At 47.7% G+C, this 11,220-nt stretch overlaps 3 protein-coding genes across 3 annotated transcripts; 1 reads left to right on the forward strand and 2 right to left on the reverse strand.

Moving 5' to 3' along the window:
- Window positions 1-340: 340 nt before the first annotated feature.
- BGW36DRAFT_290385 (putative DUF625 domain protein) lies at window positions 341-3,549 on the reverse strand (the record flags this gene model as incomplete). The annotated part of the gene is made up of 9 exons (XM_046210760.1): window positions 341-886; window positions 944-1,377; window positions 1,436-1,603; window positions 1,685-2,488; window positions 2,537-2,869; window positions 2,924-2,970; window positions 3,038-3,119; window positions 3,187-3,283; window positions 3,436-3,549. 9 exons carry the CDS (start codon window positions 3,547-3,549, stop codon window positions 341-343), a joined length of 2,625 nt encoding a protein of 874 aa, XP_046075784.1.
- A 1,523-nt stretch (window positions 3,550-5,072) lies between these two features.
- Window positions 5,073-6,382, forward strand: BGW36DRAFT_290331 (uncharacterized protein; the record flags this gene model as incomplete). The annotated part of the gene is made up of 3 exons (XM_046210756.1): window positions 5,073-5,284; window positions 5,339-5,529; window positions 5,577-6,382. 3 exons carry the CDS (start codon window positions 5,073-5,075, stop codon window positions 6,380-6,382), a joined length of 1,209 nt encoding a protein of 402 aa, XP_046075785.1.
- A 1,653-nt stretch (window positions 6,383-8,035) lies between these two features.
- On the reverse strand, window positions 8,036-9,524 carry BGW36DRAFT_356533 (uncharacterized protein; the record flags this gene model as incomplete). Its single annotated transcript, XM_046213781.1, has 4 exons — window positions 8,036-8,799; window positions 8,925-9,152; window positions 9,213-9,377; window positions 9,437-9,524. The coding sequence occupies 4 exons, from the start codon at window positions 9,522-9,524 to the stop codon at window positions 8,036-8,038; spliced, it is 1,245 nt and encodes a 414-aa protein (XP_046075786.1).
- Between the last annotated feature and the right edge of the window lie 1,696 nt (window positions 9,525-11,220).

The following is an 11,220-nucleotide window of genomic DNA, read 5'->3' on the forward strand; positions in this document are numbered from 1 at the left end:
TCATTTCGAAACCAAGGAACTCTCCAGAACTCCGACGCCATAATTAATGCTATCATCCAGGGGATTATTTTTCTCCTGGGCCGATGTAACGATTGCCATCTGAGATCGCAGATTCCGATGAGTGAAGGCATCCTTGCGCCATGAACTGAAATGGTGGCTGTACTTGGACTTGATTAAGGATGTATAATTACTCCTCGGCGCAAGTCGCTACCGCGTAATCGAATGCGACTCATTAGGGTATCAAGAATAGAATGACCGTAAATGCAGAAGGCAGACAAACTCCAAAAATCTATATGTTTGACAATGCAGATGAAAGTATGAGAGAAATTGACAAAGCGAATCAATTATTCTCCTCATTCTCTGCATCACCTTGTGATTTGTCAGTATTCAATTCCTCTATATCACTGATTTGAATTGCTTCGGCCTCAACTGTGACTGGAGACTTTAGCGACGGGCTTAAATTGATCGCGATCTTCTTAGGAGCAGTCCTAGAAATTTCACCGCCAGCGACCTTTTTGCTCGTAATGGACTGGTCAATCGAATTTTGCCGACGGCGTAAGTACGATGAACCGGTAGTACTGGCACTAGAGCTTCGTCGTTTCGGTCCATTGTAAGCGAGTCGTACAAGCTCATCGTCATCTTCGTCATTGCGACGACGTTTCTCTGAAAGTCGTTCTGGAGGATTCTGTGGTAATGAAGCAGAAGGTGTTGTAGGAGTGTCTGTCTCAAGGTTACGTTCTGGCAATTCGATTTCTTGCTTCTCAACATTGGCATCTGATTTGGCATCCATTACTTCATCGTCATCGTCAGGATAATCAACCAACTTAATGGTGGCTGATGGTTGTTCCTGTGCCGCCGTTTCGTCTTGTCGAACTTCAGGTGGCCACTGAAAATCATCCATCGTCAGTCGATATACTACGTAGCCACATATGTAATAACTTACATCTTCTTCTTCATCTGAAGCGTTGAAGTACTCCTCCTCAGTAGCATCCATTTCCCGAATACCTTGCCACTGTCCATTGACGGGACCACGTTGAGGCAATGCAGCTTCTTGCTGACTGTAAAGAGTCGCATCACCTTCAATGCCATAGCCTTGCAATCGATCGTAAGATTGAATCAAATGCTCAAAGGTTTCCAGATATGTGACAGCTCTCAATTTATCGCGGCATTTTTCGACCACATGAGTTATAATTGGCTTTATATTCTCGCGCCTAATATGCTCGAACATCTCTAAACATGCCGAATTCAAAAGATTATCGCGGGGCATGGTTTCGCAGACGATGTCGAGAATAAGTCCAAAGATATTGTTATGCGTTAACTGGGCGAAATAGAAAGTGTCTTGAAGGTTGACCAAAGTGCGGAAGAATTTGAGAGCGGCTTTTTACTATAAGCAAACATTCTAACTATATCGGTACCTTGATAAGGTTGTACTCACTGAGTTTGAGGTGTTTTTGTGGAGCTTTCAGCAACTGTGCTACACGTGGAGCCAAGGACTCTGTGTGAATAACATTGCGGGTCCTAAACAAATGCTGGCGGACGAAGAAAGTCAGAATGTCCACAAGATGGGCATAGAGAGAAACGTCTTGGAAGGTGAAATCGTTGACTAGGTATAACTACCGTCAGTACGGGCATGTCAAACTGAACGGACAATGCGAGAAAATAGATGAAAAGAGAGAAGACATACGGGAAGTTCGCCCCTCGAGAAGTTTAAGAGGAGCAAAAAGCCGTTTAGCAGATTCGTCAAAGTGGTTTTGTATAAAAGCATCAGGGATTTGGTTTGCAGAGCGAATCTTGGCCGCAAAATCCCCTCCCACCCTAGCCACCGATTCTTGCAAAGGTATCTGAGGATCGAGGAGAACCTTGATTGCGTCGGAAAGTTGGTTTTTGACTCCCAAATCGCCTTCGGTGTGCAACAAGTCTATTAACGTATCCGTAAGCGGCGTCTTCTTGTCATTCACGGCTTTTAGCATATAGCTACGCATCATAATCGGGTCATGGTCTAGCAGCGCGACGAGAATATCAATTCCAGTAGTGCGCATTGCAGGTTTTGGGTGTTTCACAGCAAAAGAAATCACCGCAAATAAACCATGGCCAATGAAATTGGCGAAAAGTGATGCGCGGGCGGGAGCTTGGAGATTCTTCGCAATCGAAGCACATTGATGAATAAAAGTGACGGCGTCGTCCTTTCGTTTCAGGTCCGTATTCCGAGGGTCGAAGATAGCGAAGAGTTCTTTCAAAAAGGGACCGCTGGATTGGATATGAGTGATTATGTCGACCTGGTTGAAGAATATAAGAGAGTTGAGGACTGAGAAGGTCGGGTCGTCTAAAATACGTGCTAGCACAACATCCTTCAAATATTGGAGGCGCCATGTTTGGCGAATCTTTTTCTGAATCTCGGGATCTTTCATGGGCACCACTTCTTTATATCTGGACTGGTCTTGGAGATACTGCCGGTGATTGGCCTTGTGCGTGGGGAAATCAGGGTCATCTACCACGGTCAGTACATAATCCTCAACTAAGGTTTTGCCATGCATACATTCCAGCGCTCCAACGACACCGATGATAATACCATCAGTTACCACGTGTTCGATGATGATGTTGTCGTTTAGTAAAATGAGAGATTTCATGATATTGCATAAGCGATGGAGATCTGGTAGACTTTCGAGATCTTCTGCCGTCTCAACCAAGGGGATCAGTTTGTCAATGTAGTTATCGCCAAGTATGAATTTGCCGAGAGAGTCGCGACCGACTTGTGTTAGGCTCGCGTTCCGTACTGCTTGTTCAATATCGGGTAGGTTTCCCAGTTCTGGAGAAGGGAGCATGATAGGTTGCTGGTATGTTTCAATGGCGTCGTCTGATAAGGCGTCGTCTATTCAAAAGTCAGCATGAAAAGCACGGATGAAAATTCTCCGAAAATCCCCACCTCCAGCCAATGCCAGGAGTTGATGTTGAACACTGCTAACATAATCCCTGAAAAATCGGTATTAGAAGCCATACCAAGGCTGTTTTTCTTGTTTCGAAATGGCATGTCACAAACCATATAGCAGCACATCCGTCGGCTTCTTGAAAACTAAGCGCCATATCGGTTCCATTGGTCTCCGTCCACACGATGAGCGTTTCTGTTCACGAATGACCGGTGTGAGCCACTGCGGCACCGAAATTACGATACAAATACGACGAACGAACCTTGCTGCTTCTGATACCCTTCATCTTTCCCAATACTCGTGTTTAACAGACAGCGGCCTTTTTCATCCTCTGATTCGACAAATATCGTCGGTACGTCCTAGATAAAAGCAACACATTGGATCAGCCCAAATCCGCTCGAACTAAGCGTAGTGTGAAATGGGCAGCGCTCTTCGCAAGGGCGATGGCGATGATGTGCTGGCATGCGATGCGCTTGCGGGCGGTCGCGCGACAGGTGACGGGTCGGCTTACCTCGACAATCGCACCGGTACAAAAGCCCGTCCCCCGATCAAACCAGTCATTATCTCGTAACTCGTAGACTTTCACGCGCTTGCGGTCTTGCGGTGGCTTTATCGCCAGCGCCATCTCGGCCCGGGGACAGATGGCTGTCGTCCCGTCACTCTGGCGCGAGCGCGAGTGTTCCGGGCGGTGATGAGCGCCGCAAGATGGTCAAGATAGGGGCGCCAGGGTTTCGAAATTCAAGCACAAGGGAGCGGGGAGAGGCGGCGGGGTGGTGGATGGCGAGGGCAGTCGAGAAGGCGATGGTGGTGATGATGGCGATGATGATGGTCTGGGAGAGAAGAAGTGAAGATCGTTTGAGGGTCGGGGCCGGCTGGTGTTGCGGAAGACGGGCCAGCCGATTTTTAGGCGCGGGCAAACTGCAGGCATGAAGGACACTGGGCGCCGGCGGCACTAGGCAACCTTGCCTCTAGCGCCCACCGCCCGCACGCGACCTCAGCCAACCTGCTTGGGTTTAGCGTGTCCTCAGCGCCAGTTTGCTGTGCTTGCAGCGCGGGGAAGCACCAAGCAGCACGCAGGGCGACCCGACCGGTGCCAGAGCTGGAGACGTGGCAGGAGAACACTTGCGTCTAAATCGCCATCGCTTGTCGTGTCGCGGGCTGGGCCAATCCTGACGAGATGGGGAAGATCTGAGCCTGGGCACAGTCCCTGTCAACCGCCCCTGGCCTGGGCCTGCGCGGGCGCCGCGGGAACGCCTAGAGCCTCCCAGCTTAGCCTAAAGACTAAGCCAGTCATAATTCAATAGTGAGGCGTTGCTTTCTTTATTCGAGGCATTATCTGCTGCACGCATTCACGTCTTCCTCTTCTTTATGAGAACAATGTCGTTCTTATTATTACTGTCTTATTATTATTATTGTCGTTCTTATTATTTATTGCTAGATCCTAGCATCCCTTTGTATTCTGTTTGATTCTCTGCCCGCTGTTGATTTTACAGACTGAGTACCAGGAAGATGAACAACCACTGATCAGCGCTTCGGCCAGCATCGGTTAAAGATGATGCATTCAGACCCGAACAAAGCTGTCTGCCAGCACTGCTAACAGCTGTCTGGAGACAACAAAGCTTGAATAATAAAAGCATGCAGCATGTTTCCAGAAGCATGACTCGAAGCCCCGCGTGATTGGCGGAATCCGCCTGACAAGGCAGATCTTCGGCTGTTCCGCTGTTGGCGCGGCACGCGAGTTTGACTTTCAGTTTGCACACCATTGCTTGTTCTTTCTGCTTATCGATTGCGGACCGCCCAAAACATCTCAAAACCTACGACTAAAGAGTATTGATGATTTGAGAACAGAGTAAGATATTCATGCACATTTGAACACTGTATATTCTAATAGACTTTCCAGTCGACACATAGTGCTTCTCTATTAATCTGCTACGGCGATCCCTGTGACCTACCTATCAATGTCCCTCCCTCGGCAAGCCCTGCCCAAGCCGACGTCGTTATCAATGTGTTGATAGATGCTGCAAGTGAGCGCCTTCAAGCTTTGCGCTCACTGTACATAAAAGCTTCGAAATTGTTATAAATAGCAGTGTCGACAAGACTTTGTTGCTACTAGTTGGAAACCATTCGCCAACACAGGGATTCCTCAAAATGAGACAACCAGCCAGCGTCGAGGCAGCCTCTTCTAACTTTAATAATCAACGAAATGTTGCTAAAGCGAATACTTCCTATCCTAATTTGGCAGAGTCATTGAGTGCACATAGCGAGGAAACACCGTTGGTGCCTGTCGATTCGACCGTCACCAAGAAGGATCTTTTTGCATATTTCGTCACAAAGGACTTTTGGGTTATTCTGTTTCTAGGGTACGTTCAGAGGACGAAGAATGGCTACATCTACTAACGGTAATACGTATATAGACAAGTATTGGCCATCCTCAACACCTCTACTAGCACATTTACTTCCCTCCTAGCTCTGGAAGGCACGTCAATTCCTGCCTTTCAGACTTTCTTCAGCTACGCTGCTTTAAATCTCGTCTTCACGCCGTTAACCATATTCAAATACGGCTTCAACGGTTGGATACGCATTATACGGCAAGATGGTTGGAAATGTATGAAGTTAATATTAATTCATTGCAATGCGTTAACCAATAAACAGATATCCTGTTTGCTACTTTCGACGTCGAAGGCAACTACTTTGTTATCCTGGCTTACCGATACACGACCATTCTCAGTGCACAGTTGATAAATTTCTGGGCTATCGCTATAGTCGTCGCAACATCATTCTTTATTCTGCATGTTCGCTACCATTCCATGCAGATATTGGGTATTTTGATCTGTATCGGCGGGATGGGCATCTTGATCGGATCTGACCACATCACTGGCTCCAATGGGGAGCAAGCCGTGGACGCCGTCAAAGGCGATATGTTTGCTTTGCTATCAGCCACTTTCTACGGCTTCTCAAATGTTGTCGAGGAGTACTTCGTAACAAAACGTCCCGTCTATGAGGTCCTCGGCCAACTAGCTTTCTGGGCCACAATCATCAACGGCATCCAAGCCTGTGTCTTTGACCGTTCGTCATTTGAAACCGCGACTTGGAACGGACAGGTCGCTGGCTACCTCATTGGATATACCCTGTGTCTTTCGCTCTTCTACTCAACTGCGCCTTTGATTTATCGTCTGGCATCAGCCTCGTTCATGAATATTTCTATGCTGACGGGCAATTTCTGGGGCGTGATTATCGGTGTGCATGTGCTGCATTTGCATGTCCACTGGATGTACCCAATTGCTTTTGTACTGATTATGCTCGGACACTTTGTCTACTATCTAGGTCGTCCTGTGCTAGGCGAGGCTCGTAAGCCGTGGCTCGGTCGGAATCAAGAAAGAGGCATATCAGGCATATTTACGGCGAAAAGAAGGATCGAGCAAGCGAACGCTACACGGCACGATGAGATAAACTACTAAAAATTACACCAAACTGGTGTTTCACCAATACATGGCTAATAACGAGGGAAAAAAAAAGTATCATCCATGTTGTACCACATGCTATCAGCCTTCGCGACACCAACACAAACCACCAATCATCTGACCATAGTCCGAAAGAAAACCAAGGTTGCATTGCATATTACTCGCCGCGGCCAATAGTGTCAAACAAACGCATAAAAAACTTGCTTCGAGGCCACGCTCTCCCATCGTATTCAAGATCAATGCGTATGCATTTGAAATTATCTGCAGGTTATCGTCCGTACTAATTCCCCGCCAGCCACACTCGAATTTCTTATTTCCTGGTGGCAAATATTCATCTCTCTACGGTTGATTACCCCGCCATCGACGTAGTGGGCTGTTCCACAGCTGCTCGTGTCAACACTACAACTAACTAGCGTGAGTCTAGTGATTTATTTTCTCGAATTATTTTAGCTCAAGAATATTCACCCCGGTGTGGGGGGGTTTCCAGTTGTTACCAATAGAAATGACAAGCAAACGACAATATCCTACTATATATTAACAGCCACCATTATGGACTGTAGCAAATCCACTCAACCTACATACGTAATATTAGACCGAGCGGGCGGAGCCCGTCTTAGTACTGGCTTTTATAATGCATATCATGTATGGAATAATTCTGGCATGCATACCCTCGGCTGAATGGCTGCGGCAAAGGCCGGGAAGATGCAGGGTGATGCAACCAGGCTAGCTAGGGAGTTCGAACACAGAATTGTGCGTGGAGGTGTGCAGGTTCCTACCCCGCTATTGTATCATTGATATCAGTATCTGTTCATACCTCATTGTATAGATGTAAGCATATATGTAAACGTCTTGCCAAGTTCAGTCCGATGTTCAGGATATCGATTGATGTATGTAGAAGAAAAAGCACAATACAAGGGGGCATTATGTATCAGTTAAAACAAACCGGTCAAATAATAGACATGAAAATCGGGGTGTTGGAGAGAGGGGAACAACATCAACAAACTCCCTGCCAACTCAAAAAGATCCTGCAAGATGAAAGAAAAAAGAAATCCTGTACTATCCTGTTCCTGTCCCGAGCCTCCAGCCGTGGTTTTTCGACCCAAAAGGAAAGAAAAGAAAAACATGTAAAAAACCAATTTAGACAAGATAGGGGATCAAAATGAACCTGCACCAACAGCCGAAACACAGACATAAGACACACCCATATTAAATAGCCCAAACAAATCCAGTCCCACGCGACATACAGATCCCGTTCACCGCAGGCATCAGAACGCTCAGAGTACAACTGACGAATAGCGACACCGAGAATGGAGACGAAAAGAGAAAGGAAAAAGGAATATGCGAATCCGAAAACACATATGCAAGATGGGGATACAACTCCTTCAAGTACCCAAATGTAAAAGAAACCCCCCGGACCAGTCCAAGCCAATGAGTTTGTAAACCAACAACCGTGCTCCAGGAATCCCAAATATCCAGTCCGTGACCGGAACCATAAACACAAAAAGACCCCTTCGGTTCTCGTGTAATATGTACTTGGCTTTCCATCCGTATATAGAATGGAGAATGCAGTACTCACAACGCCATGGTGCTTCATCCAGAGAAAAAAAGTATCACAAAGTACTCAAAACAAAACAAAGAAAGTATATTCATTTAGCCCCAGACGGAAGCCTGAACACCCAGATTTTTGGAGCCCCAGACACCGCTGTTAGTGCCCCATCCAGAAGCAAAAGCGGACTCTTTGTTGCTAGCATGTGCAGGGTTGATATGATTGGACGTGGAAGATGTCGAGCGCTCGTTTGCAGATGCGGCAGCCTCATTTGGTGTGAATCCCAGTCCCAAGGGGGAAGGCAATGGGGTGGTAGACCGTTTATTCAAGGCCGAGTTTGCTGCCTGGCTGGTAGTAGGCTGCGACGGGCGTGAGCCGATAGGGCCGACGGAACCGCTAGGTTTCGATGGCATTTGTCGCGACGACGGCGAGTCTGTTCCTCCAGGAGATGAGGTGGAAGTGGCCGATTGTTCGACATTGCTCTCATATAAACCGTACGAGGCGCCTCCAGTGCTGGGGGAGCGGGTGCTATTTGCACGTGTGGGCGATTGGCGACCCGCTACTGTGTTAGGCGCACCGCCTTGAACCAGGCCTTCGGGTTGCGGTTGAGGCAATCCGAAGGGATCGATCCCTCGGGGAGACGATCCAACTCCGCCGGTACCAGAAGTCGGCGTGGCGCTGTTGGCATTATCGGTGCGGGCGCTGTGGGCATCGTCGCCCAAAGATCCCGAGGGGAAGAAGGCGGGACTTTCATTTCCGTATAGAGCGCGATGTTGGCGTGCGATCAGGTCACGGCGACCCTCTTCACTCATCGCAGCGGGACTCAGAGAGCGTTCGGATTTGTTTCCCGACATCTCGGCAAGAAGGCCTTTTGAAAATCAAAATATGTTAAAATTTGTAATATACAATGCAGGACTGGCTACCTCAAAAGTTGAAAACGAAGAAGCAAATGATAGGGTATATGAATGCAGGAAGACAATGCTTGTCACATACTGCGATTGTACTGTTGCTCCTGATGATAATTACGGAGCTCCCGTTCACGTTGCGCTGCCATTCGACGCTTTGCCTGCATTATTTGTTCCGTCTCTGACTGTCGGCCCTGAAATCGCTGGGAGGCGTAGAAACCTTGTAGGGCAGACCCTGGGTGGCCGCCGCGAGATGGATCGAACTCGCTCACCGAGTGATGTCTCTGAGGGGGGATGCCACCGGACAAGCGAGGATCTGCAAAGAATTAGAGATCCTATCATTTCTTATCCCCTTCACCATGTAATCAGCTCATACCGTAGTCTGGGAATTGACGGCCCATCATCATCATCGGCATCGAATCTCTTCGTGGACCGTTGAAGAGTTTCCCACTTTTGGCTAAGTTGTCGATGGCACGATCGACTTCATCGAACTGAGAGGAAAACGCCGAGGGTTCATCTCGCTGGGAGACCGAGCTCGTCCCTGAGGAAATAAATGAGATTCATCTTCGGTTGGGTGCAAGAAGCAGCGGTATTCTTTACCTGACCGGGAGGGAGGAACGGGTTGCTCCCATGAAGCCTGGCGAACAGGGGCTTGCCAACCCTGTGGCTCGTAGTACGAGGAAGACATGACTTCCGATCCAAAAGGATGGGCCTAATGGACAGCGTCGGTGTCAGAATGTATACCAGGTAAGCACCGTGCAAAGGTGTGCCAAGAAGTCTATTGTGGAGGAGACGGTTAGTGGTAAGACAGAAAAAGAGATGATTCAGTATTGGCAAAAACGATGGGTATATTCGCAGGGGTAACAAGCGATTCCGAAATGCAGACGTATGTGGATGGCGATGGCGACGGCGATGACATAGGAAGAGCGAGCGGCTGAAATCATTCGATTTTTTTTCTTTCTGCTCCAATAAAATCTCCTCAGACGCCGCACACCACCCCTGGTCGTCTGATATCGGACGTGCGCTAGTTCGCCTGCGAAGTAGAGGAGGGAGAACTGTTGGATGACATCGACAGAGGATAATCACTCACACTGGCGGTTGCCAAAAAGACAGGCCTCTTGACAGATTCGGGGGCCTGGTGGTGACCGAGTGCGCCAAAACCCAAAAGGAGAAGCCCTCGGCACAACAACGACCGGGTGGTCGCGGAAAGGGACGAAGGAGAGAAGGAAAGGAAGAGAAGAGGGAAAACCAAATTCTCGACGGCGAGAAAGGAAGAGAGAAGAAGAGAGAATCAAGCCGAGAGAGTGGAGGGGAGAGAGAAGAATCGACGGAGGGAAAGAAGGACACCCCGACGGCACACAGACTGGACTGGCTTGCCTGAGGGTCCCGACTCGCTCCCGGGCTCCCCCCAAAGCTGCCTTAGCCTGCTTGGCCGCTCTGCCTTTTTTTTTTTTTTAAGTCTTGACTCTTTCGTGCAGCTTGCAGATTAATTAGGCTTCTCAACGTTGCAAATAATTATTAATAATAATTAATTATGCTTTACGCATTACGTAGGGTGCGGCTGGCTGCGCCGAACTCCAGTTAACATTTGAAGAGAGTGGGATATCAATACTAATTTATGTACTGGCATCTTCCTGCGATATGTACACCCATCCCTGGAATAATCATGTCTATATTAATCAGAAGGAGAACCGCCGTCTTGCAAAGCGCGCAGGCACGGTTGCAGTGGGGGAGGACGTAAGCCCCGTCCTAGTGGAGGTGGTCGTTTTATTAAATTTGTTCTGGTCGCTTACAAGTTACCACGTACCGGAAATTATTATTTCATACGGGTATTCAGTTGGTGTATTAAATCCGATATGTATACTACATAGGGTGAATCATGAATGTCTACATGATCGTGTTAATTTATATTAGAATGGGTTCGTATTGTGTCTAGTGATCATCCTTGCTTGTGTTTGGTCTGATGGACACGTCTGCTTACATCAATTGATGTATTACAAATATGCCGACTTGTGCATACAGCAATTGATCAATATGTACTAATACGGTCTGCTTTTTATTGCTAGAAGCAACGGGGGCGAGTTCTGCCTGCAACCTTGAAGTGCTGACCCTTCTAGAAGCGGACTAGCAGATCACATATACATGAAAATGATCCTTCTTCTCAACGGGGTCGAAAACATTGACAGACGGCAGTATCATACATGTAATTAACCATGATAGAAATCACCATGTCATGTTATAAATCCAGCAGACGCCAAAGCAAGATCCATGCACATTGCAGCTGTCACAATAGAGACAGCCAATACTCTGGAATTATATACAGTATAAATCCATGACAAGAATGTCGTATCATGGATATGAAATCGTGAGAGCAAGACGGGCTG

The sequence above is a fragment of the Talaromyces proteolyticus genome (genome assembly GCF_021365285.1).
Source record: "Talaromyces proteolyticus strain PMI_201 chromosome Unknown BGW36scaffold_3, whole genome shotgun sequence".
NCBI lineage: Eukaryota > Fungi > Ascomycota > Eurotiomycetes > Eurotiales > Trichocomaceae > Talaromyces > Talaromyces proteolyticus.